Raw genomic sequence first — 26,967 nt, 5'->3', positions numbered from 1 at the left:
GAAAGTGCTGCCTTCGGTAATATCACAAGATTATACTGGATTTATTAAAGGCAGACACTTAGCTTCCAATCTTCGACGTCTGTTTAATGTAATATATTCACCAACAAAGTCAAACACCCAGGAGATATTATTATCATTGGAAGCAGAAAAAGCATTTGACATGGTTGAGTGGAACTACCTTTTTATTACATTGGAGCATGGATCAAATAACTATATACCAATCCAGAAGCTTCAGTTTGTATTAACAACATCAATTCAGGCTACTTTAAACTACAGCGTGGTACCAGACAAGGATGCCCCTTGTCACCACTGCTTTTTGCAATCACCATTGAGCCACTCGCAATTCACTGTCGAATGCTATTGAGATAAAGGGGATTATCAGTGAAGGACTGGAACAGAAAGTTTCTCTATATGCAGATGATATGGTACTGCATATATCAGACCCACAAAATACTGTGCCTGCAGTCCTAACAGCACTAACAGAATTTAAAAAGATTTCTGGTCTCAGAATCAATTTGAATAAAAGTGTGCTCTTCCCACTGAATTCTCAAGCATACAATATTAGATTGGACACCTTCCCTTTTATCATCGCAGATCAGTTTAAATACCTAGGGGTAAACATCACAAGTGAATATATAGCTCTTTATCAACAAAATTTTGCCAACTGTATGGAAAAAATTAAGCAAGACTTGCATAGATGGTCAAACCTTCATCTCACTTTAGCTGGAAGAATTAACATTGTTAAGATGAATATCCTTCCTAAGCTTCTCTTTTTATTTCAAAACATTCCAATATACATCAATAGATCATTTTTTAAGAAATTAGACTCAACCATAACCTAATTTATTTGGAATTCAAAACATCCACGTATCCAAAGGGTGACCCTACAAAGACCTAAGTCATAAGGCGACATGGCTCTACCTAACTTTCAATTTTATTACTGGGCAGCAAACATACAAACTATAAAAACCTGGACATAGACAGAAATAGACAAACATACACAGGCTTGGTCCGCAATAGAAATAAAATCATGCAGTACTTCTTTATATTCCTTGCTTTGTACCCCAATAAGTACAAGTTATCGCGAATATATATTAACAACCCAATTGTGCTTCACTCAGTCAGAATATGGAACCAATGTAGGAAGTATTTTAAGATAGAGAAGCTTTTATCTGTGGCACCTATGCATGAAAACCACCTTTTCCCACCCTCTCAAACGCACGCAGTTTTTAATACCTGTAAAATATCCGGGATTAAATCACTTAGAGATCTGTACGTAGACAACGTTTTTGCATCCTACAAACAATTGCACTCCAAATTTAATTTACCAGCAACACATTTCTTTCACTACCTTCAAATTCGAAACTTTGTTAAACAGAACCTGCCCAATTTTCCTCACCTCTCACCTACCTCTACACCGGATAAAATATTGCTCAGCCTCAAGGACTCAGACAGCATTTCTGTAATATATAAAACTATTTTACAGTCCCTTCCTTTCAAAGATCCAAGAGAACAATGGGAAAAGGATCTCTTACTCAATATTTCAGAAATGGAGTGGAAAGTAGCAATGCACAGAATTAACTCGAGCTCCATATGCGCAAAGCATAGAATTATTCAATTTAAAATTATATATCATGCGCATCTCTCTTGTTTAAAATTGTCCAAAATGTTTCCAGGGCAAGATCCAACCTGTGAATGCTTCTATCAAGCTCCAGCCTCACTGGGTCACATGTTTTGGGCCTGCACCAAATTAACATAATTTTGGACAAAATCATCAAATGCCTTTCAGACAGCTTGGATGTCACAATCCCTCCTAATCCTCTAACAGCTGTGTTTGGTGTACTTCCATATGGGCTTAAAGTGGAGAAGGACAAAGAAACTGTAATTGCCTTTACTACACTATTGGCACGTAGACTTATCTTGCTCAATTGGAAGAATCCTAACTCACTTATTCTAAGTCAGTGGGTAACTGATGTTATATACTATTTGAAACTGGAAAAAATCAAATTCGCACTTAGAGGATCTGTACAAAACTTTTTCAGAACCTGGCAGGATCTAATCAATAACATTTTAGAATAAGCATTTAAATTGAGGAAGCAGGTTCTCTCCCCTCTTTTACTCCATTTATTTTTATTCATTTATTTATTTATCTATTCATTTGTCTTTACTAGCGTAAAGTTTTACACTGCTGGCCTAGCCCTCTTTCTCATGGGTGGGGGTTGGTTTGTTTGTAACCTTTTTTTTTTTTTTTTCTTCTTTTTGTAAAACTCGAGTTATGTGTATGGAGTTTTATTTGATTTTAATAAATTCAATAAAATTAAAAAAAAAAAAAATTTCTCCAAGTCTTTACTTCAGTTACGTTCAGGCCACCACAAGAAGCGTAAGAGATCAGTGCCTTTATCTGGGACTTTAACTTGGAAGAACATTAATTTAATAGTCTTTGTGGAAACCTGAATATTTGCTCAGTTTTCTCTTGAGCCCAATAGCCCACTGTAAAGCAATACAACGATTGTTTGGCATTTTAAGTGTTTCATCCTTCAAAGGCAAATTTAAGCAATAGTGGCCATCTACCAGTCTTGCAGATTCTGAGATTATGCGCATGAACTTGATGTCATCCTGTGACATTTCCTCTTTCTCATTACAGCTGCGCTCTGGAAGGTCTGTGTTATACTGCTGATGCAACATGTCTTCAATTCCTACTATTTACACACAATTGATTGAATGTTTAGGCAGCTTACCACCGTGCTTTACAAAGTCATCTATTTTTATTTATATGGCCCACCTATCATCCATCCAATTGCAGACTTCACAGAGTGAGGTCCTCCTGGTTTGCTAGGTATGATTTGCCACGACTCGATGGCCTTGGGTATGTTGACACCTATTCAAAGTTCAACTTCAGAATCTATGAATGGTAGACGTACCTCCTCAAGATATGTCCTCTTCTCAATGTCTTCTTGTTGAAGAATATTTTCTCTTCCCACTGGAGTAGAGACCTGCATGTAGACCTTTGGCAAATCAATATATTTATTATCATTGAGACCACAGATCTGCAAATCTGATGAGATGGAGCATTTAGTTGGCACTTTAGAATCGTCATTATGATTATTTACAGTTTTCAGGAATACTTGAGTTCTTGTTCCATGAAGGTGTAACCATCTCTGAAGATTTTCAGTACAAATTGTTAGTGTATTACTAGAGTCTATGAGGGAGTATGTTTCTACATATTTTTTACTTTTCTTAGATTTTACCTTAATGTGTACCACATTACACATGCAGTGCGTATTCTTCTCCGGCACAAGTTTCCTTCTCAGTTTCCCTTTCAGTTGGTTTTGCCTCACTGGATGCAGTTTTAGTGGATGTCGCTCCATCCTCTTTTTTGATGTGTAAGATACCTGGATGCTGCAAAGAACATATCTGACACTTCATTCTTTCTTTAGAATTCTTACCAAGGTGCCCTGTTTGAGACAATGAAAGAATAAACCTTTAGATTTTAAAAAGTCATTTATGTCTTTATATGGCAATTCTTGATTTTACTACATTCAGAAAGGGTATGCTGGCCACTGCAGAATAAACAAGGTTTTTTAAGTGCACAGACAGCAGTTTCAGTCTTTATGACCAAGGTTTCTCGAATCCCCTTTTCAGCAGCTTTGGTGATGCTTGTAGCAAAAGTACTCCCAGAGACTTATCCGGTCTTTTCTTGTTTCTTTGTGCTACTTTGTGGAACATTTCCATAAACGGGATGCATCAACATCTTAGCCTGTCAATGTTGAAAAGTAGTTAGATAATCAGTACCTGCCTCTCTCTCTTCTCTTTCTTCAAGTTCATAAGCTGAGTTTCACCACTTATCTTGTAGAGAATATGGGAGCTTTGAGAGTATAGTACAGATACTTAGATTGCTGTTGAATGCATCACGGCTCCTTACATTGGCCATGGTGTCAAGAAGGGTTGCATAGTTTTTCTGGGCCGCTCCATCATTCTGCTTTATTTGCAGCCGTTTCAATGCTTTATCCATGTATACATCAACTATGAATATTTGTTCGCCATAGTAACTTTCAAGTTGCTTTCTGGCCTTTGCATAGCCTTGACTTGGTGGCAGTCGTGCACAGCCCTTAACCATTTCCTGGGCAGGACCTCTAGTATATTGAATTAGATAATCTAATTTATCTTGAGGGTTCTCTAACACATCATGTACAGCGTGATCAAAGGCCCTAATAAAATCTGCATAAGCCAATGGATCACCTTCAAATAAAGGGACCTGTTTGTGTGATACTTAAATATGCGGTACAGGAGGTGCAAGAGCTTTCTTTTGTTTATCTTTTTGTTGGGGTAACATTTTAGCCATTTCAGCGACTGCCTTCTGACTTTCAGCGACCACCCTTTGACTTTCAGATTGATTTTGCATGAGCACATCAACCAGATTGTGTCTGTACTCTGGACACCTTCATTAGTATTAGGTTATTCCAACTGTTACTGCTTTTCTGCTTTAGACTCACGCACGTGAAGCCTTTGTAGGATTCTGTTGAGTTCCGACTGTTCAAGTGTGACTGTTGATGAAGACAATGGTGCCGCAGCGCTTAGCTGGTATGATGAGCCACATTTACAATCAAGAAATAGCTTCAGCTGTGAGGTTTGTGGAACTCTGGATTCTGTGAGGATTCTACCTTGTAGCTGTAACTGTTTGAATTTGATTAACAAGCTATTTGTCAGGTGGGCTTACTAAAAAAATCTTTGTATCAATGAGCCACGCTGCTTCAGTACAACTAAATTCATTCCAAATCTTAAGAGTTTTCTGCAAGCTCCGTTTTCTATTTTTTAATTGTGCTTTCTTTATATAGCATAGATATTATTCTTCCATACAGCTCCTCAACCTGACTACACATCTCTTAAAAGGTTTTAAACAAGCTGTGCTATGTTGGTGAAATTTTCATGTGTGTCTTTAAGGCTTCGATTTCAGCCATCGGATCAATAAGTTGAACTTGCCTTTTCGTTATATGATCTTTAAGATCCTTAAGCACATTCCCTAAATTTGAGTCGGTACTCCGATCACTTTCTGTAACTTTGATTGAGCTATGCTTAGACATCGACATCACAACAGCGCGTACTCATGCAAGCCACTTGTTATCAACAGCTACATCACAATCGAGACACTCCAACAGTATGGACGAGTCAGATTTTCTTAATTCAGGCAAAGGCACAAGTGATCATCCCAAATGCCTTATATAGTATTATATCACAGTCTCTAAAATCTTCTCAAATTCAGGTATGATCATGCACAGATAGAAGATAAGAACACATTACCTTGCAGTTGCTCAGTTCATTTTCTTTCATTGACGAGTCCTGGAACACAAGTGTCCTCACTTCCTTTCCTTCATTTCGTTTCAGATGGCAGTTTTCATGACGAAAAATTGTAGCTGTGTTTACCCAAAATTACCAAAGTTCTACAGCTTTAGTTTGCTTCATGGGATTCTGGCAATAGCTTGACACGTTGAAATGATTCCACAGACAAAATATCTTCGTTTTTAAAAGATTTTGTAAAAATTCAAGTTAAAACAGTTCACACAAAAATAGAGCAAATTGATTAATTTATACACATATGTCTGCCTTTAGTTTTTTTTACTATATTGTCAGCGTAGACTGATGCTTATTTTTAACCAATGAATATAAAGTATTTTGAAATTATAAAAAGTCCAAATTAGCATAAACCACCCTAATTTAGGGCATTCATAAAAAATGTAATGATATACTTCAGGAGGTAGAAGTACATAATAAACAAGAATAGTTGTGTCTAATATTTAAAATATTAAAATGTGAGCTTCAATTTATATGTAAAGTCTAAATGTTTTCAATTGTAACAGAAATGTGGTCTAAAAATGACCTGAAAATTAGGGTTTTTCAGGTCTGAAGGGCAAAAAATAGGGGGAAACCCTATAAAGCTAGATGTGTTGTATAACAAGACATCAAGGTGAAATGAATGGTGTATCATATTTGGGGGTGTAGCTGCTTGGGGGTGTAGCTGCGTTTACCCATAATTGCCAAGTTCTGCAGCTTTAGTTTGCTTCATAGGATTCTGGCAATAGCTTGACATATTGAAATAATTCCACAGACAAAATATTTTTGTTTTTAAATGCTTTAGTAAAAATTCAAGGTAAAACAATTCACACAAAAATAGAGAAAAAACTGATATAGAAAAGAAAAGTTCTGCTTAAAACTTATATATCTTGTTTCATTCTTTAAATTTGCTCATACAGTTGAACCATTTCTAAACGGTCAGAAAACTGTATGCCTATCCCATTTACATACTATAATTGGGTCTTTCACTCCATGCTAGCAATGGGACTGTTCCAAACACACATTGTATCACAGATATAGTTAAGAAGGTTCTATCTCATGTTAACTTACAGGTGGTACAAGGCTATATACCATAATCTATAGCTATGGAAGAAAATTCTGTTCTATACTACTTAAGCAAACGCTAATATAAGTTTAACTTAAAGCTTTAACTTTCTGAGTTTGAACAGGAAATGATGTAAAACATGTTCCCATTAACAATCTGGCAAGAGCTGTAACTACAGCACTATACATATATGTTTTTATTTCCTTCAACCCTTTTTCAATACTTTCATTAGGACTCTTTTAGCCTCCACCTTCATTAATTCTTCATTTGTTAAAACAAGTGAAAACGTGGTTGTACTACTGTGATAATATATCTAAGACATAAAGGGTTAAGTTAGTCAGCAAAATTTTCCAATGAGCACTTCCTTCACTGGGGTAGAGCATTTAATATTTTCTCAATATCTTTTTTTGTTTTTATTTTTAGAAATGCACAAGAGGGACCTTGCCCAGGTGAACCCAGACAGTATAAAATTTGTAATGTACAGGTAACGTTCTTATTTCTCTTATGATAATTCTTATTTATTTACTTGTGTTTTTTATTGCATCTTTTTATTTAATTAATTTGTATAATTGTGAAGTACTGCCAAATAATTTCCTAGCATCATCCTTAAAAAAATTGTTGCTGTTGCACTAAATATGGGATTAAAAATGCAGAAAGTCAGTGTTACTTTCAAAATACAGTAGATGCTTCTGCTTAACCTTAAAATAATTTCGAATGTATTTGAGCATTTGCAGCCATCATAAGATTTTTGTGTACATTATCTTTTTTTAGAAAATTAATTTGTTGTGGTTGAAAGTTTTCTCAACATATGACTCTGTAATGCTAATGGGGAACTTAACACTTATTTCAAACATGGAGGAGTGACATTGAGAAAAATGGCCTGACTAATCTAAATCTAAGCGGTTAAATAATGTGAAAGACACAAATTGACCATAGGGAACATGAGGTTTGCAGATAAGTGTGCCTAGTACCAGAATACATTGTTTTTATCTTGTTTCATAGGTCAGTGATAGACTAAGTAGTTGTGTAATTTGACCTGAGGCCACACATTTTTGACAATCAGGAAGAGAAAGGTATTGAGCTGTCAGCTAACCTCTGCTTAGTAGTGAGCTGGCTCATACAGATGCATAGACCTTCTACTGGACAGAACTGGAAGACCCAGACTGATAGTGGTGTTGTACTGGAAATATTGCGACCAACTAACAGACCTTTGTTTACATCATTTCAGCTCTAACTTTTGGGAGGAACGTAACCTAGGTTTTCAAAATATCAGTAACAAGGAATCTAAACAAACCCTATTCAGGACCTCTGTAATGGATGTAACTTGAAAGAAGTATTCCTAAGATGTAGTCTCTTATAGTAGCAGCCCACGTAGACATTAGTAGTATGGGAAGCTGGTGGACTAAGTAAGAGGCTTGTCATGTAATTTTATCAGGTGAATTCACTCAGTAGTGCCAGCATGCCAATACGTGGCAGCTACACTAGTAGATAAAGTGAATAAAGTGTGAATAAAGTTTAGTGATGTCATAGAGAATTACTTTGATCTCCCCATTGAGGCCCTGATAAATTATTTGATAACTGAGGGAGAGGAACTAGGGTATTGCCTACACCAGGGGTTCTTAAACATTTTAATTTGAGAACCCAAATGAGAAAATCATTAGCATACTAGGACCCAAGAAGAGTATTATTATTATTATTAACATAATTGCACTCATGCCTTAATAAGACAAATAACAATGGCCATATAATAAAATATGGTACTTGTTTTACTTTACTTTCAAGATAATTTTAAGTTGGAATACACATTAGAAGGTTTTAAAATAAAAATACACCTTATGAGAAGGATTTAGGAGTTGTAGTGGACTCGTCACTATTCACTGCGAAACAGTGTTCAAATGCTAGACCTCACGTGGAGTCCTATATTCAGTTTGGGACTCCAGCCTACAAAAAGAACATAATAGTGCTAGACAAATTCTAGAGAATAGTGACCAGGCTGATTCCAGGACTATAGGGAATGATTTAAGAGGAAAGATTTAAAGACCTGAGCCTTTTCAGTTTAGCCAAAATGAGATTAAGAAGAGACATGATTAAAGTTTTTTAAAATTATGAAGGAAATCAGTACAGTGGATCGAGACTGTTACTTTAAAATGAGTTCATCAAGAACATGGGGACACAGTTGGAAAGTTGTTAAGGGTAAATTTTGCACTAACATTAGGAGGTTTTTCTTCACACAGAGAAACTTAGACACATAGAATAAGTTACCAAGTCATGTAGGCAGTAGGACTTTACAGACTTTCAAGACTAGACTTGATATTATTTAAGGAGAATTAAGTGGTTAGGACTGGTGAAGCTTTGTTGGGCTAAATGGCTTGTTTTCATCTAGACTGTGGTAATGTTCTAATGTTCAGATTTCTCACATGAATATTACTTGAAGAGAAAAGTGGAAAGCAAACGTCTTGTTAATAAAAAAATAAGTATCATTAAAACAGGGAATAGATTCCTAAGATATATCTCTACCAATGTAAATGCTTAGTGTAAGTTTTAATAAAATTAACAGAAATCAGTTTTGGAGATGCAGCATCAGGATATGATGATTTTTGAAAGGATAGTATTAATGATCATTTAAATTAGTCACTTGATTCATGGCACTAGATAATGAACAAAGAACTTCTTCTTCTTTTGGCTGCTCCCATTAGGGGTTGCCACAGTGGATCATCTTCTTCCATATCTTTCTGTCCTCTGTATCTTGCTCTGTTACACCCATCACCTGCATGTCCTCTCTCACCACATCCATAAACCTGCGCTTAGTCCTTCCTCTTTTCCTCTTCCTTGGCAGCTCTATCCTTAGCATCCTTCTCCCAATATACCCAGCATCTCTCCTCTGCACATGTCCAAACCAACGCAATCTCGCCTCTCTGACTTTGTCTCCCAACCGTCCAACTTGAGCTGACCCTCTAATGCACTCATTTCTAATCCTATCCATCCTCGTCACACCCAGTGCAAATCTTAGCATCTTTAACTCTGTTACTTCCATCTCTGTCTCCTGCTTTCTGGTCAGTGCCACCGTCTCCAACCCATATAACATAGCCTGGTCTCACTACCGTCCTGTAGAGCTTCCCTTTCATTCTTGCTGATACCCGTCTGTCACAAATTACTCCTGACACTCTTCTCCACCCATTTCACCCTGCCTGCACTCTCTTTTTCACCTCTCTTCCACTACTCTGTACTGTTGATCCCAAGTGTTTAAACTCATCCACCTTCGCCAACTCTACTCCCTGCATCCTCACCATTCCACTGACGTCCCTCTCTTTTACACACATGTATTCTGTCTTATTCCTACTGACCTACCCTCAGTTCCACTCTCTTTACTTTCCTCCTCTCCTCCTGCCTCCGGACACATCTCCCCCCTCTTCTTCTCCTTCTTGTTCTTCAGCCAACAGTAGCCCAATTTCCGCCAGCACCCTGTTGGATAACAGTACTGGTGGCGGTCGTTGTTAACCCGGGGCTTGACCGATCTGGTATGGAAATTTGTATTGTTGTCTGCATATTGATTTGGCAAAATTTTACACCGGATGCCCTTCCTGATGTAACCCTCCCCATTTATCCGGACTTGGGACCGGCATGAAGAAACACACTGTTTTGCGCATCCCCTGTGGCTGGGTTAGATAATGAACAAAGAACAAAGTAGTCAAAGAACAATCAGTCAATGCAGTTTATTTACCTTGTCTTAAATAACATTTTTTAATAATGTTTTTCAAAAAAGCTCTACCATCACCAATCCGTTTTTAAAACATTTCCAAATCATTCAATATATCCATCTTTTCATTTTAAATTTCGATAAACTAAGCAAAAATAGCTGGAAAATTCCTGTGAAATGAATGCATTATATTTGTATTTTATAATGGTGACAGTATAAATATTGATGAATAATTTGGTGACCTGTCCAGTGACTTCTCCAATTTGAAAGCAGTTTGAAATGTTTAATACTGTACTGTACTTTATAATCCAAACCTTTTAAGTTAATGTTAATGGTGTATTCACATATGTTTTTGCTTAATTTTAAGAGAATATTGGGTAGAATGGAAGATTCTCTTTTACCACCTATAAGCCTGACAAGTTAATGGAATGCGCTTAATGTTTAGCTATATCTCTGGTGTGAAAGTAGAATGATCTCAGATTGTAAGTAGACAGCTAGACAGGAAAAGCTACTGCTAGATTGAAAGGTATAAAGACATACAGTTTTCTGACTGGTATGTTATGTATGTATGTACGTATGTTGAACTTAGTTCTTAGTGTACGTGATAACATACTGCATAGAAATTTCATGAAATATGTAACCAAGACAGTTATACCTTAAATGAAACATCATATACAAAACATTTTACATTTTCTTTTTTGTGTGTGTTATCAACTTTCTTTTTGTTTGTTTATGTGAACTAGTTACTTTGAATTACACTAAAATCTTTAAAACAAAGACATTTGGAGTGTGGTAGCTGCCTTTTTTAACTATTATGTTTCGGAAACGCAGTTACATTTTAAGTCAGAAAGCTGCCAGACAAAGTTGGCTCAAATAACAGAAATAAAATAAAAGAACTAAAGGACATGAGTTTAAAGAACTGTGATATTCAAGGTACAATGCCTTACTTCTTCACTTGCCTGCTTGTTTGTATTCTCATTGGCCAATTGGGATCAAACATAGAAGGTCACTAAAAGCTGTGATAGGCATTAATATTCTTTCCAGGTAGTCTGAACTTAAGCAAGTTTGGCAATTGCTCTGTTTGTCTTAAATAGCCTTGCATTTGGCGAGGATCTCTTGCCAGTGTCATGCAGAAATTTATGATGTTTAAAGGTTTTAACAATGGAGTAGGAAGTCCGCATCCTGAAGGAATTAGTCAGATTTATACTAGCGCAAGGTTTAGTACATCAGTATGAAGTTCAACAACCCCTACTCTCTCTTCTGTTTCCTTTACCGGTGTCCTTTTGGTGGCAGCCACCACCATCTACTCAAAGCACCGTGATGTTCCAACAGTGATGGATTAAAAGCCAGAAGTCTGCATGACCATCATCATCAAGTCCTTCTGTGAGAACCCTAAATACAAAGAGGACTGTTTCATTTATGTTAGGTAGAATGCCCAGAGGGGACTGGGCGGTCTCGTGGCCTGGAACCCCTGCAGATTTTATTTTTTTCTCCAGCCTTCTGGAGTTTTTTTTTGTTTTTTCTATCCCCCCTGGCCATCGGACTTTACTCTTTTTCTATGTTAACTTAATGTTGTCTTATTTTAATTTCTTATTTTGTCTTTTATTTTTCTTTTCTTCATTATGTAAAGCACTTTGAGCTACTTTTTTGTATGAAAATGTGCTATATAAATAAATGTTGTTGTTGTTGACAAAAAGCAATCCAAAGTTCGAGCAACTTAAAGAAGCCATAGAGAAGAAGTCTGGTCAGTTTTTTAGCGCTATAAACGTAATTAAAATTCTTGAAGCAAATGAAGAAAATCATGATAAAGTAAGACAATTGACTAAAAGGGAGCTATTTAAAGTACTGCAACAGTACAAAAGCCTCAGTGATAGACTAATGTCTTTGCTGAGTCCTGATGAAAAAGACACTGCAATATGATTGTATTTAAAATGAAAAGGTTTATTGAATTTATGGAAGATACACCATGCTGGACTGATCATAAGCACATGCAATCTCCATTATAATCAGATAAACACAGAAGGGAATTGCTTAGAATAGAACTTATCAATCTTAAATTACAAGATGATGTCATGGGTGAAGATAATGTTTCTAGTGCTAGCTCTCAGAGACTGTACTGTTCGTCTGTCTCATCTATAAAGATAGGCATCACAGCATGCAAGAAAGCAGAAGCTGAGTACTGAATATTGAGCTGAACAGCTGAAGCTGTAAAAAAAAGCAAGCCTTAGATTGTGAAATAGCCCAGATAAAAGTTCAATTAGAATTAGATGAAGTGAAGCTGTAAGCTAAAAGGGAATTGGATGAACTCCAACTTAAGAAAAAAAGGAACAGATAACAATTGAAGAAAAAATTGTAAAATCTAGAACAAAAATTAAAATGTATGAGAAACATAATAGCAAGAACGGTCTATACCAATAGCCAAGCCTCATCTGAAGAAAGAGGTAAAAAGATATGATAATGAAATTGCAGAGCCAATCCAAGGAGCACAACCCAGCGGCTCTCAGGAGCAAGTTAATGGTCAATTATAGGATGAAAGTGCACTCTAAGAACAGGTCAAGTTTAATCTTTTACATATAGACATACCAATATTTAAACATAATCTTATGTCTTATCCTTCCTTCATTGCCAAGTTTGATAAATTTATTGACATTCATCTTAGCATGATGAAGAAAGCCTGCAAAATTTGGAACAGTTTATTAGAGGGGTTTTACAAGAACTTCTCAAAGCTTATCGACAGTTATACAATACAATACAATACAGTTTATTTTTGTATAGCCCAAAATCACACAGGAAGTGCCGCAATGGGCTTTAACAGGCCCTGCCTCTTGACAGCCCCCCAGCCTTGACTCTCTAAGAAGACAAGGAAAAACTCCCAAAAAAACCTAGTAGGGAAAAATGGAAGAAACCTTGGGAAAGGCAGTTCAAAGAGAGACCCCTTTCCAGGTAGATTGGGCGTGCAGTGGGTGTCAAAAGAAGGGTGTCAATACAATACAGTACAGTACACAGAACAATTTCTCAATATAGTAAGAAATAAAAAAAAAAAAAAAAAAAAAAAAAAAAAATATATATAAATTTTTGAAGTACAGAGCAGAATTTAACAGTAGGTGATATATCCCATAATAAGATTTGTATTTGTATAGAGTCCTGGAGACCTCATCCTTCAAGCTGCCTCCCCCATTTGGCCATTCCACAGCTGAAACAGTGCTGGGCCAGCCAATCCGATGAAAGGACCCCTCTCTCCCACGATTCCTGCGATCCTCCATCTGGGATGACTTTTCCTTAGGCAGGCAAAACAACTTGGCAGGTGGGCCATGGCACCAAGTGCCACATTTGAGTACCGAGAAGAAAAACAGAATAAGTGAGGGTTAGTATACAATTATAACTGTCATGTTACTTATGTTTAAGTGCTAATGACTAACAACAGAGATGCAGTCTGTACAGCTAATCAGCCGCTCTAGTCAGGATATGCTAAACTGAAGTAGTGAGTCTTCAGCCGGGATTTAAAAGCTGAGACCGAAGGGGCATCTCTTATAGTAGCAGGCAGACCATTCCACAGTTTAGGGGCCCTGTAACTAAAAGCTCGACCCCCCACTGTTATTTTATTAATCCTTGGAATCATAAGCAGACCGGCATCTTGAGATCTTAATGTGCGCTCTGGTTTGTAAGTCATGATAAGTTCAGACAAGTAAGCCGGACCTCGACCATTTAATGATTTATATGTTAAAAGAAGGATTTTGAAATCTGCCCTGAACTTAACCGGGAGCCAGTGTAAGGATTTAAGAACTGGAGTTATGTGTTCGTATTTTCTTGTTCTTGTAATAATTCTCGCAGCCGCATTTTGGATTAACTGGAGGCTGTATAAAGAACAGTTTGAACATCCAGTGAACACCGCATTGCAGTAGTCAATCCTACTAGAGATAAATGCATGAATTAGTTTCTCAGAATCCTGTTTATTTAAAAAGCGCCTTAATTTCCTAACATTTTTAAGATGGAAGAAACATGTTTTGGACAACTTTGTAATATGCGCTTTAAATGACATGCTAGAGTCAAAGATAACTCCTAGATTGCGGGCTGATTCAGTAAAATTGACTGGGATTCCCATTGAGTTAAATGATGACAAAATATTATTGTGATCAGCATCATTCCCTCCAACAATTAACATCTCTGTTTTATCTGTATTTAAAGACAAGTAGTTCTTATTCATCCACTCCTTTAATTCACTAACACAACTAATTAAAGACCACATTGGAGAAACTTCATTTGATTTAAATGAAAGGTATAACTGGGTGTCATCTGCATACGAGTGAAAATTAACATTATGTTTCCTAATGATAGATCCCAGTGGAAGCATGTACAGTGAAAACAGTAAAGGTCCCAGTACTGAGCCCTGCGGGACACCATATTGAACTTCTGTGTATAATGATGGAGTACTGTCAGCACATTTCTGTACATATTGGAATCGATTTGATAAGTAAGAACTAAACCAAGCGAGCACGGTGCCTGTAAGCCCAACATCATTTTCTAGCCTGTGCAGTAGAATAGAATGGTCGATGGTGTCAAATGCTGCACTTAAGTCCAACAACATAATTACAGATGAGTTTCCTTCATCAGAGGATATCAGAATGTCATTTACAACCCGTGTTAGTGCCGTTTCTGTACTATGACCAGTGCGAAAACCAGACTGGAATTTCTCAAATAAATTGTAATGCATAAGGTGTGTCTGAAGCTGACTGGCGACTACTTTTTCTAGTATTTTAGAGAGAAACGGTAAATTTGAAATAGGCCTATAATTATTTAGTATATGTGGGTCAAGGTCTGACTTTTTAAGTCATGGTTTAATGACTGACACTTTTAGTGCATCTGGTACTGTGCCATGCAATAATGAACTATTGATAATGTTTAGGATAGGCGCTGCAAGAACATCCATTGCACTTTTTACTAGTTTTGTTGGCACTGGATCTAGGGAACAAGTAGTGGGCTTCATTTTAGAAATTAAACTTAAGACTTCCTGCTCACTTACAGGATTAAAATTACTAAAGTGCTGAGTGCAATGTGAGACAGGGTCTGCTAAGCTAGTATTTGGTTTGTACTGTGAAGCAGAGATCTGGGATCTTATATTTTTAATTTTCTCATTGAAGAAGTTAATAAAGTCTGTACTGCTAATGTCTGTTGGTATTTTGCACTGTTGATCTGAATTTCCATTTGTTAATTTAGCCACTGTTCTAAACAGTACCCGAGGATTTTTATTATTGCTATCTATTAATGTAGAATAATATTCTGACCGAGCTTTAAAGAGGGCTTTTTTATATTTATTAACACTCTCTGTCCATGCAATTTGAAAGACCTGTAGCTTTGTTGTTCTCCATCTGCGTTCCAGTTTTCGACACTCTAATTTAAGAGCTGGAGTGTTTTCATTAAGCCAGGGAGAGTTTCTATGTGCTTTGATCACTTTTGTTTTAAGGGGAGCCACTGTGTCCAGAGCATCTCTCAAGGTCACATTATAATGTGATGTTAGCTCATCTAAATTGTTTTCTGTGTTTACATTTGATGTTAACTGATCTAAATGGTTTTCCACAATTACACTCGACTTACTCAAAGTATCTATAAATTTTGAAGCAGAATTACAATCTAGATGCCGCACTGTCTTTGTTTTAATCTGGGAGTGTGTTCGCAAGGGCAGGACCAAATCAAATGTAATTAAGTAGTGATCAGAAATAACTTCATTTAATGGAGTAATAATTAAATTTTGAATTTCAACTTTGTAAGTTATAATTAAATCTAATGTGTGGTTATGATTATGAGTTGGACCTTTGACATTCTGACAAAATCCTACTGAATTTAACAAATAAGTAAAACATTTGCTAAAAGTGTCAGTTTCCACATCAATGTGTACATTAAAATCTCCCATCAGTACTACGTGATTATAATTTATAGCCAAGTCAGATAAAAGGTTGCTAAATTCAGACATGAACAATGAATACGGCCCTGGTGGTCTATAGACTAGCACTATAATTGTGTTGGAATCTGTTTTAATATTTAAAATGAATGCTTCAAAGGATGTAAAGTTGCCTAAATTTTTAGAAGTGATTTGCATTTTGTTACAATGAATCACCAGATGTGGCTTATAAGGAGGCAAAGGAGAAGCTTCATAAATTTTATGGTAATGAAGTTCACATAAGCCATGCATTTATGAATAAAGTATTGAAATGGCCTCAGATTTAGTCAGGTGATGGAAAAGCATTAAGAAATTATACACTTTTCCTCATTAATTGTACACTGAGAGATACACAGTATAAAAATGAGTTTGACAGTAGCTCAAACCAGTTAACTGTCTTATCAAAGCTACCCTATTCAGTAGGGCAAGATTGGAAAAAGCAGCTCATCAAATAGAAAGTGATGAAAAAAGATGGGCAAAATTTCCTGACAAAACTGTCTTCTTGAAAGATCAATTTAAGATGACTTTACACCTAGTACATGGAAACTGCAAGGTTGATAAAGGAAAGTCTCCTTTGTGAAGAAAAGGAAATGAAGTAGCTTTACCACAAGAAACACTCTCATTGCTGAAAAAGAGACTAAAGTCACTAAAGTAATAAAGGCTGTAACAACTCTTTGCACATTTAAAAAAACTCTTTATTTTGCAGTGGCACACTCTTGCTAAAAACAGTAAAATCAATTAATTACCAAACAAATCTAGAATAGACTTCCTGAAATCTAAAGGTTTGTGCTTTTAGGAAACCTTTTAGGATTTACCTAGGCATTAAAAATCCTAAAATCTTTTAAACTGTGACAAATCATATCTGACAAACGAGAGGGACCTCACACTGTGAAGACTGCACTTGAATGGTTGGTTGGTGGCAACAAACATTGGCAAGCTACAAAAACATAGAGTTAATTGTATGCCAGTAACAGAAATAGAAGTTATGTTGCATCAACATCTCATACTGACCTTTAAGTATTTTGACACTCTTGATATCCTTCTGCTGTGAAACATTCTGACCTGTCATTGTTTACACATGTCTTAAACAACTATTATCATACACTGATAATTTCTGTATTATCTATATCTATTATTTATTTATTATACTAGGGGGCTTCGCCCCCTGCTCGCTTCGCTTGCCAACCCCCGTGTTTGGTTTTCCGGATACACACTTTTAAGATTTTTTTTTCTTTGAATTGTTGCTATTTCATTAGTTTCACTTTTATTTCAGAACTTCTGTAAAAACAATATTTGTAATCTTGCAAGTTCCAATATGCTGAATCTTTTTAATGAGGTCAGGATAGGTTTCTCTGTTTGGAATTTCAGCACAGACAAAACAATCTACATCAGTGGTCCCCAACCTTTTTGACAGCAAGGACCACTTTATTAGATGCAAATTTTTCCACGGACCGGTCAGGGGGGGGAGTGGGGGGGGTGCAGTTTTATACACAATTTACATAACATTTCTATTATTATTAAGTTATTAAGCAGTTCGCATACGTTTGCAACCTGAGATTTTTCTTCTTTTTTTGCATATAACAAAGACATATGCTTTGCATTTGCCATTCCAACAGATTGCACATCACAAACATTAACACTGTTATCGTTTTTTTCGTGTCTGCCGTTTCTATAGGAGGGTGACAATGAGTTAAATTCCAATGGATGTTTTTCAAATGTTGACAAGCAATAAGCAAAAGGTATCACTGAAAACCACAGAAAACAAAAACAGCAAAAAAAAAAACAGTACGAGGAAAGTTCAAAGAAAAATTTTTTTTTACAATGTTTCTGTTTGGGGATCGTTGTGCAAATGTGCACATCTGAGCTGCGACCACAGATCTAACTGCTCTGTGGATGATTCATTCAGGCATTTCAAGGTCACTTCGTTGTAATGAAAGCATCTGCTGAATGTACTTCGTAGTAACGCGATTTCTATAGACTCGTGTCATATGGGGAAACTGTCAGGACCGTAACAATACTTTGTTGTAATACTCTCTCACCTCGGTCTCTCTCCTCTCTCTGCGCCGCTGCAAAGCCCCGCCCGCCAAGCGTTCTGAAAAGTCTGAGTGAGTCTCCGTTGCCGGCAGTTCTCTCGCAGCCCGGCTGTCAGACGGCTGCGGCCCGGTAGTGGGTCGCGGACCGGTGGTTGGGGACCCCTGATCTACATCATCAGCAGTTAATAATTTTTGTTTACAAAGTAACAAATTAAGTAGAGTTCTGCATTGGACTCCTGTCTGTAAAGTCGTGCTATTTTCCTCTCACAGTTCCAAAAGTACATGGGTTACCAAGGTGATACCCCAGCTTTTGTCTAGGTTTTTGTACAAGGGCTAGACAGAACATTTTTGACTCCTGGGGTAAATGTAGCTTTTTAAAAAAGCAGACAGATAAATATATATTCATGAACAAAGTAACCAATAAATGCATGTGCGGTAAACTCCGTTTTTGTAATTCTCAAGATTCTTTATTTGTCACATGCATAGTTATACAGGACAACACGCAGTGAAATGCATCCTGATCCGCTTATCAAAAACTGTGCAAAGTTAGAAGAATATCAGTTAGATTAACAAAAAGTCATAGATTGAAAGGTAACAGTATAGTAGAACATAATAAATAAGTACAATTATGTGAATAAAGTAGAATTAAGTGTTGAGGTGCAATAGTGTAGTAATTATTGTGCAAAACCAAAGATAGAGTGGTGCATAGTTAAATGAGGCAGTTTGTTTGTTTGCGCTACTGCGATCTTTACTTTCTTTTTTTATATTTTCTAATTTTCCTACTTTCATATCCTTTAACTTTCTCCACATGTGTATAGCGCCATTTTTTTTTTTTTGGAGCCTTTCTAATTTCACTGGTTTCATAGTCTCTAACCTGCGCTGCATGTGTTTAGCGTCAACGTTTGTAAACGTCTTTATGAAGTTCTACTTTCTTTTACTCATTGTCTTTTAATTCTGAGCCGGATTGGACGTGCTTTTTTTTCAATTCCACTTCTTCCGGGCTGATAATTACTTTCCTTATTTTCTGAATTTGCACCTCGATTATTCTTTTTTGCTTTTTTTTCTGTCCAACGCATTTGAGTCTCTTTTCTCCACGCTGCTTTGTTCTTTGCTTAGATGTCGACATTTAATTTATAATGTACCTTATACGCTTTATATGCGCTGTGAGCCCTGGATCTGTGTGTGCTCAAATCCTTCACAAGACTGAATGTTTTGCTGCCTATTGTCCTATTTGGTAGATTGTAAGTAGGACGTGTCTTTGGTCTCGTGGGTCTTTAAAATGTCTTTTGAGATTATCACATATTGTAGACTTGCTTTTTGCTTTCCAGGACAGGAGATTTCTTTTTATAATAGATAGATTACATATCTTACACATCAATATTGCTGCTACTACTTTGTCTTGTCTTTCAAAAATGTCTTGTCTTGTTTGTGTTTTAATTTTAAATTTAAATTTTAATTCTATTTTTAATTTTTTATTTGCATGTCATGTTGTTACATTGTGGACCCTGAGCTTCGCAATTTCGTCTATCTGTATACTTGTATATGGTTGAGATGACAATAAAGTTCACTTTGACTTTGATCAACAGTACAATACAAATGTTCAAGAGCTCAGCAATGAAGAAGAGGAAGTAATGTCACAAGAGTCATCAAGTTCATGCACATAGCCACAAAGTCAGCAAGACTGGTAGGTGGCCATTACTGCATACATTTTAAAAATAAGACACCTAAAATGCCAAACTGTCACTATACTGCAGAACAGCACACTATTTGACTCACGTGGAAACTGAATTCATTTCCATATTTTCACGAAGACTATAAAGCTTTCATGGGAGTCATAACAGAAAATAGTTATGCTGTCAAAGTACCCAAAGAAACTATTAGTCCCTATGATGATAAGCTATTATACATCCCATATCGTGGCATGTACCATCCAAAGAAAAATAAAATTTGAATGGTTTTTAACTGTACATTACTCTCTTAACGTATAATTATTGAATGTTTCTGACCTAACTTAAACATTCATTGGCATCCTTACAAGATTTAAGAAAGAGCCAGTGGCATTAATAGCAGACATTAAATCAGTGTTCTTCCAAGTAAAAGTCTCAGATAAAGATACTAATCTTCTTCACTTTTTGGGGTGGCCTGAAGGTAATATACAGTGCATCCGGAAAGTATTCACCGCGCATCACTTTTTCCACATTTTGTTATGTTACAGCCTTATTCCAAAATGAATTAAATTCATTTTTTTCCTCAGAATTCTACACACAACACCCCATAATGACAACGTGAAAAAAGTTTACTTGAGGTTGATTAATGAAGATGATCAATATTTGAGAATAAATTTCTTGGATTTTCAGCATTATTATCATGTATAATTTTAGAGAAACTGGAGATCTTCTTTAGATGGACTACTTTGTAATATTCAGTTTTACATTCACTTCACCATGCTTTACCTCCAGGAGTCGATATGGGTGCTCCTGAAAAACAGGCACTATAACTGCTTTGAGCTCCTGTTGTTACTTGACTGTCAGATAGTCACTGAAATTAAGGTTGACCAGAGTAGGGATCAGGATCCCATGAATTCTGTGGTCTCAACAAGTTCATATGATAAACTTGTTCAGCTTGATGATGATTAGTTTGTTTCATTAAATAATCGACGAGCACCTTCTGCTCCTTAATTTCCTGCCAATGAGCCAACAGTTAGAGTGAAAGGTGGGGATAAGGACTATGACTTGATCTCCAGGTTGGAATTCCCAAATGGTTATACAGACAAGCTTGTGCTAATTGCACTTGCTTTATATTTTCTTTTACAATAGACCTACTTTTGCCATATCTATCATGCAATTGAGTGGTACATTCAGGAATATTGGTGGAGGGAAGTGCCTCTTCTTCCCATCCTTTTTTAAGGATATCCAATACCCCTGGTACTATCATTCATACAGTAAAAGGGGAGAAACCTATTGAGTCTTGGGGGCGGTATGCAGATTGGACAAGGAGGAATTACTGATCCCATTTCCTCCCGTTCTTACTGGCTACCTTGCACTGCATTTGTTTGAACATCTGATTAAACCACTCTATTAAACCATCATTTTGAGGATGGTACACTGAGGTTTTTAAGTGCTTAATTTTGAGTAAATTGGTCACGTCCCTGAATGTCTAATAGGTTAAAGCAGTGTTTCTCAACCTTTTCTCACATGTGCCCCATTTTTTCATATTAATTTTTGTGGCGCCCCAACCAGGTTTTTATGCACATTTTCAGATTTTTGATTGTATTGAGATCCACCCAATAACACTAAATTTTAATTTGAGAATGCACTATTGGCAGAAGTGTTCAAGTCTGAATCAGACTGGGGCATCACTAATATTTTTTTATCATCAAAATATACAGTCACACATGTGACACATTGAAAATTAAAATTCATGTGATAAAATATATGTAAAATTCAAACATTTCTTCAGTTTTCATTAAATTTCATGAAATTGTTTAGTATTTTTAATAATTCCACATTTTAAATTATTCCATTCTATAATAATAAAAATTAAATTACAAATATTATAAATACTCATAAGAATACTATCAGATAGAATTCTTTATTGTCATTATGCATACACATAACGAAATCACTTCTTATTTCTAAAAACAATAACTGACATATTAGTGATTACAGAAGTTACATATAACAGCAAGAGAGAGGAATGAACTTGAATTAAGATGTTTGTCTTGAAATGACAAGTGACGCCACTAGTTGTAGCAGCCTTTGATTTAATTGAATCGACACGCAGAGAGTCGCAGACTGGTGCCATTATCTTTATTCACGTCTCAAACTTTACATTCCTTATTAATGTTGTTATATCATCACAAGCACCGTGAAAACTATAAACAAAAAATATAAACATTCATTCTTTAACATTTTACAAAGAAACAGAATAAATGAAACAACATATAATCAACTGCATACCTCACTCCATTTACCAAGTGTGCAACAATTTTAAAGATTACCATTTTAGAGATCACCATTTTCCTTCCGTTAGTTCCTCACAGCTTCTTCACACTTCTGGTATTCTACATCATTATGTCCCCTATGTGCAGAATAATTTTGTGGTCTAGTGATGGGAGGTCCGGCTCTTTTGGCTTGGCTCCCTTAGAAGGGCCGGCTATTATGGCTCCCACATGGTTCTTCATTTAGTATCACACACAGCCTTCTATTTTAGCCTAATTTAGCAATTATGAATGGTTTGTGTGTTGGTAAGCATTTTTTTTATTCAGTGTTTTCATAAAACCCTTATTTTATGCATTTTTTGTTACAAAAAAACTACACAGTTACTATTGTTTAACATTTTAATCAAACTGTTAAATGAACAATTGAACACAGAACCTCAGCAACCACAGCAAACTAATTAAACAAATAATCAAACAAATAAAGGCCAAAGTCTTAACATTATGACATTTTAGATAAAAGTCTTTAGTGCAGGTTGGCATTCAGAAATACCAGATGCCTTAGCTTGGATGGGCTGATGCAATTTCAGCTTCTTTGTGGCAACCATGCATTTGTGGAAAAACTCTACAACAGCCTTCACCTTGTGCACAACAGTTGGTTTCACCACCCTCAGCGCATCTTTAATCATCAGGTTTTTTGTGTGTGCAACACATGCATGATGGGTCCACTGCAAAATTTTAATGGCTTTTGTTATGTTTGCTGCATTATTAGTAACATAGCAAACCATTTTGTTGTCTACTTGCCACTCTTTTGCCACTCTTAGTAGCTCCTCTACCAGGTTTTCTGCAATATATCTCTCGGCAAACTCACAACAGCCAAGAAGGCAGGACGTCATCTTAAAGTTTTCAATAAAGTGACAAGTGACGGACATGTATGAGCATGACGTTCCAGAAGTCTAGCAGTCAGTTGTCAGGCAAACTGCTGAAGCTTTTTTTGACCCTGTCTTGCCACAATGCATGCTCCATGTTTTATAGTCGTAGAATACTTGTTTGGGACAAGGTTTTTCTACTGGGGAGAACATACAGTATCTCACAAAAGTGAGTACACCCCTCAAATTTTTGTAAATATTTTATTATATCTTTTCATGGGACAACACTGACAATATGACACTTTGATACAATGTAAAGTAGTCAGTGTACAGCTTGTATAACAGTGTAAATTTGCTGTCCCTTCAAAATAACTCAACACACAGCCATTAATGTCTAAACCGCTGGCAACAAAAGTGAGTACACCCTTAAGTGAAAAATGTCCAAATTGTGCCCAAAGTGTCAATATTTTGTGTGGTCACCATTATTTTTCCAGCACTGCCTTAACTCTCTTGGGCATGGAGTTCACTAGAGCTTCACAGGTTGCCACTCCTCCATTATGACATCATGGAGCTGGTGGATGTTAGAGACCTTGCACTCCTCCACCTTCCGTTTTGAGGATGCCCCACAAATGCTCAATAGGGTTTAGGTCTGGAGACATGCTTGGCCAGTCCAGCACCTTTACCCTCAGTTTATTTAGCAAGGCAATGATCATCTTGGAGGTGTGTTTGGGGTCGTTATCATGTTGGAATACTGCCCTGCGGCCCAGTTTCCGAAGGGAGGAGATCATGCTATGTTTCTTTATGTCACAGTATGTGTTGGCATTCATGGTTCCCTCAATGAACTGTAGCTCCCCAGTGCCGGTAGCACTCAAGCAACCCCAAACCACGACATTCCCACCACCATGCTTGACTGTAGGCAAGACACACTTGTCTTTGTGCTGAGCACGTGCACTCAACTTCTTTGGTCGACCAATGGCGAGGCCTGTTCTGAGAGGAACCTGTCCTGTTAAACCACTGTATGGTCTTGGCCACCGTGCTGCAGCTCAGTTTCAGGGTGTTGACAATCTTCTTATAGCCTAGGCCATCTTTATGTAGAGCAACAATCCTCAGAGAGTTCTTTGCCATGAGGTGCCAAGATGAACTTCCAGTGACCAGTATGAGAGAGTGTGAGAGCGATAACACCAAATTTAACACACCTGCTCCCCATTCACACCTGGGACCTTATAACACTAATGAGTCACATGACACCGGGGAGAGAAAATGGCTAATTGGGCACAATTTGGACATTTTTCACTCAGGGGTGTACTCACTTTTGTTGACAGTGGTTTAGCGGTGTGTTGCTATTTTGAGGGGACAGCAAATTTACACTGTTATACAAGCTGTACATGGATTACTTTACATTGTATCAAAGTGTCATATCTTCAGTGCTGTCCCATGAAAAGATATAATAAAATATTTACAAAAATGTGAGGGGTGTACTCACTTTTGTGAGAATACTGTACATGGGGTTTAAGGCCTGGACAAAAGCTTTAAATCCTTTGTCCTCCACAATGGAAAATGGCTGAAAGTCACTGACTATCATTTTAACCAGCTCCTCATCAACATTTATCTGTTTGGCTGGGGTCATTTGTTTTGGAATAAATGTGCTTTTTTTGGTTTGACTTGCAGAAGGCTGTGATATACCTGCAGTTTTTTGGCAAGACGATGGATGCTGCAGCAGAAGTACTTGGCTCAAAACAGGACACTTTTCTAGGGTCAGTGGATGGGAGCTGGAAGAGAGCGGGCAAGCACTCCTCCAGCTGCATGGACGGGTGAGCGGTTCTTAGATGTCTGTGCAGTAGGGTGCCAGTGAAAATCAAGTTTTTATTTTCTCATGTCTTAGCCCCCAGTTTTGTTCCTCTAGTTACCATGATAAATTACACAAAGTTTTATGACAATCAAACAGTATTAACTGGTGGCACAAGAGATCAGAATTTTTCTATATTTACTATACAGAAACATGTGTGCTGATATGACTGTTCTGTCCAGCTCTTCAGAGCTTTTCAGTTAACAGAGTTTTTGTTGGTGCTGGAAACTGTTTGCGATGGTCTTCTACAACTTGTAGGAGGTACTGTTTCTGTTCTTCTTTGTCTGTGATGGCCGAATTGAATGACTGAATCAGTGTCACCCCTCTCTCCGCTGCATCATTGACCACTTTCAGGTGTTTGACATTGCACTGAGCTGAAATATATGCTTCATTACTGTCCCATGAATCAGGATCGTCCACGAGGAAGTCCTGTGAAATCTCCATCCTGGACTGTTTTCTTCTCAACAGTATGCAAATGAAAAATTGACTTAGCACTTGCCTGTTAGAAGGTAGTTTACAGCCAGTAATGGTCTCAGAGAGTCCTCCTATAAGCCATACACCGTGTCGTGGTTGCCTTGACTTTTTATCTACAACTGATGTTATCTTGCTTAAATCCTTCACCTATACCTGTTATGCAAATATAACAGTGTTGAGTAATTAAGACTTAGTATGTTTATAATTTTGGTACAGCTTTGTAGCAATCTAAAAATGCAGATAGAAATAAGAAATAATCCCATCCGGCTTATAGGACTACGCTATGCAAAAAGCCTAACAGCACTGTAACATTTTCTTCTTGTTGTCTCACAGTTCCTCTATTATCACTCGCAAGGAGTATGTATGCCTGTCACTGATAAAATACTGGAATCACACAAGTTATTAACCTTTAACTTTGGGAACTGTGAATGAAATCTGTCTGTATGAGCATATAAAAAATACAATTTTTTTCATTTATTGCATTATTTTACGTTTCTTACACAAGTGTCACAGCAACAAAAGTAAACACTAGGCATAGAAAAACAAATTAGGAATAGATAAAAACAATACAAATTTATTTTAAAATCCCAGTTGCTGAATATTCCAAGTACAGCACCTGTCAATAACAAGCATAATAATTACATGAAAAGGGGATTTTACAATAAATACTGATGACTTCAGAAGCATTGTGCCACCAGTAAATGTTGATAGATTCATCTCAATTTTTTTCATGTATCATTTTTATGGAAAGGAACATTTTTACAGGATAAGACTGCACAAAATAGATACGCCACTTTTTCGCATATTGTTCATTGGCACTCTGCTGTGCAGGTTTGTTGTTAACCATGCTCTGACGGATATTTTAATTTTACATATTCTGCACTCAGCTTTTCAGTCTCCAATATCATTGAAATGCAGCGAGATGATACTTCTTTTTCGGTTTTTGCTCATTTCTTCACTTTTTCCTGACACATTTGCATTTAGATCCTGCTCCCCATCTCTCTGTCGCTCTGTGTACTTGGCCTGTATCACTATACTCGCTGTCTTCGGAGCATCTGCCTCCCTTCCTTCTTTCACATAATGATATGATCTTAGTCTTTCTTTGCATGTGATTGGCCACATAGTGTGCCCATTAAAATAAAATCTCGCCCCTTTCTGCATGGATCTCTGCTGCTAAATATTCGGCTATCCCCGACGGGAGTCGGCTCTTCTTGTTCACTACAAAGAATTGGCTCTTAGAGCTGGCTCATTTGCAAATGACACATCATTGTTGTGCTCATTTACACTAATACCACAGAGCCTATTGTCGACATACTCTGTGTGATTTTTCTACCAATAAACAAGTTTGATTCAATAAATAGCTTCTACTTTGATTTCCATTTTTTTTTCGCGCCCCCCCCCTTGTAGACATCAGGTCCCACAGGTTGAGAAACACTGGGTTAAAGGCATGCCTTGGTCTGTGAGAACTTCCTTAGGGATGTTGGCACATATGAAGATCCTCTCGAGTTCCCTTGCAATATTTTTGGAATTGGCTTATCTCAAGAGTAATAGCCTCAGGATATCAGGTAGTATAATCCACAAGTACTAGAATGTATTTATGCTCTTGCTGGAGGCGGGACTGACATTGTCGATGTAGATTCTCTCGAAGGGGACATCAATGAGAGGAATATGAATAAGAAGAACACGGTACCTCCTAGGAATTTGCCGCAATTGAACCTCCTAATTTATTTCCAACCAATAAATTTGTAGCTTAATTAACTTTAGCATTTTCTTCAGCCCCTT

At 36.9% G+C, this 26,967-nt stretch overlaps 1 protein-coding gene across 3 annotated transcripts in view; it reads left to right on the top strand.

Annotated features, from left to right (window-relative positions):
* Positions 1-26,967, top strand: part of adamtsl5 (ADAMTS like 5) — a 239,772-nt gene that overhangs the window by 34,952 nt on the left and 177,853 nt on the right. For 2 of the 3 annotated variants that reach the window (XM_028792366.2, XM_051920228.1), the window contains one exon: positions 6,818-6,878. The exons of the other annotated variant lie outside the window; for it this stretch is intronic. In XM_028792366.2, coding sequence (XP_028648199.2) covers positions 6,818-6,878 — 61 coding nt within the window. The remainder of the gene's footprint in view (positions 1-6,817; positions 6,879-26,967) is intronic. 3 annotated transcript variants of the gene reach the window in all.

Source organism: Erpetoichthys calabaricus, chromosome 17 (genome assembly GCF_900747795.2).
Source record: "Erpetoichthys calabaricus chromosome 17, fErpCal1.3, whole genome shotgun sequence".
Classification (NCBI taxonomy): Eukaryota; Metazoa; Chordata; class Cladistia; order Polypteriformes; family Polypteridae; genus Erpetoichthys; species Erpetoichthys calabaricus.
Note: the sequence above shows the minus strand (reverse complement) of the source record. Positions and strands in the feature narration are given on the sequence as shown.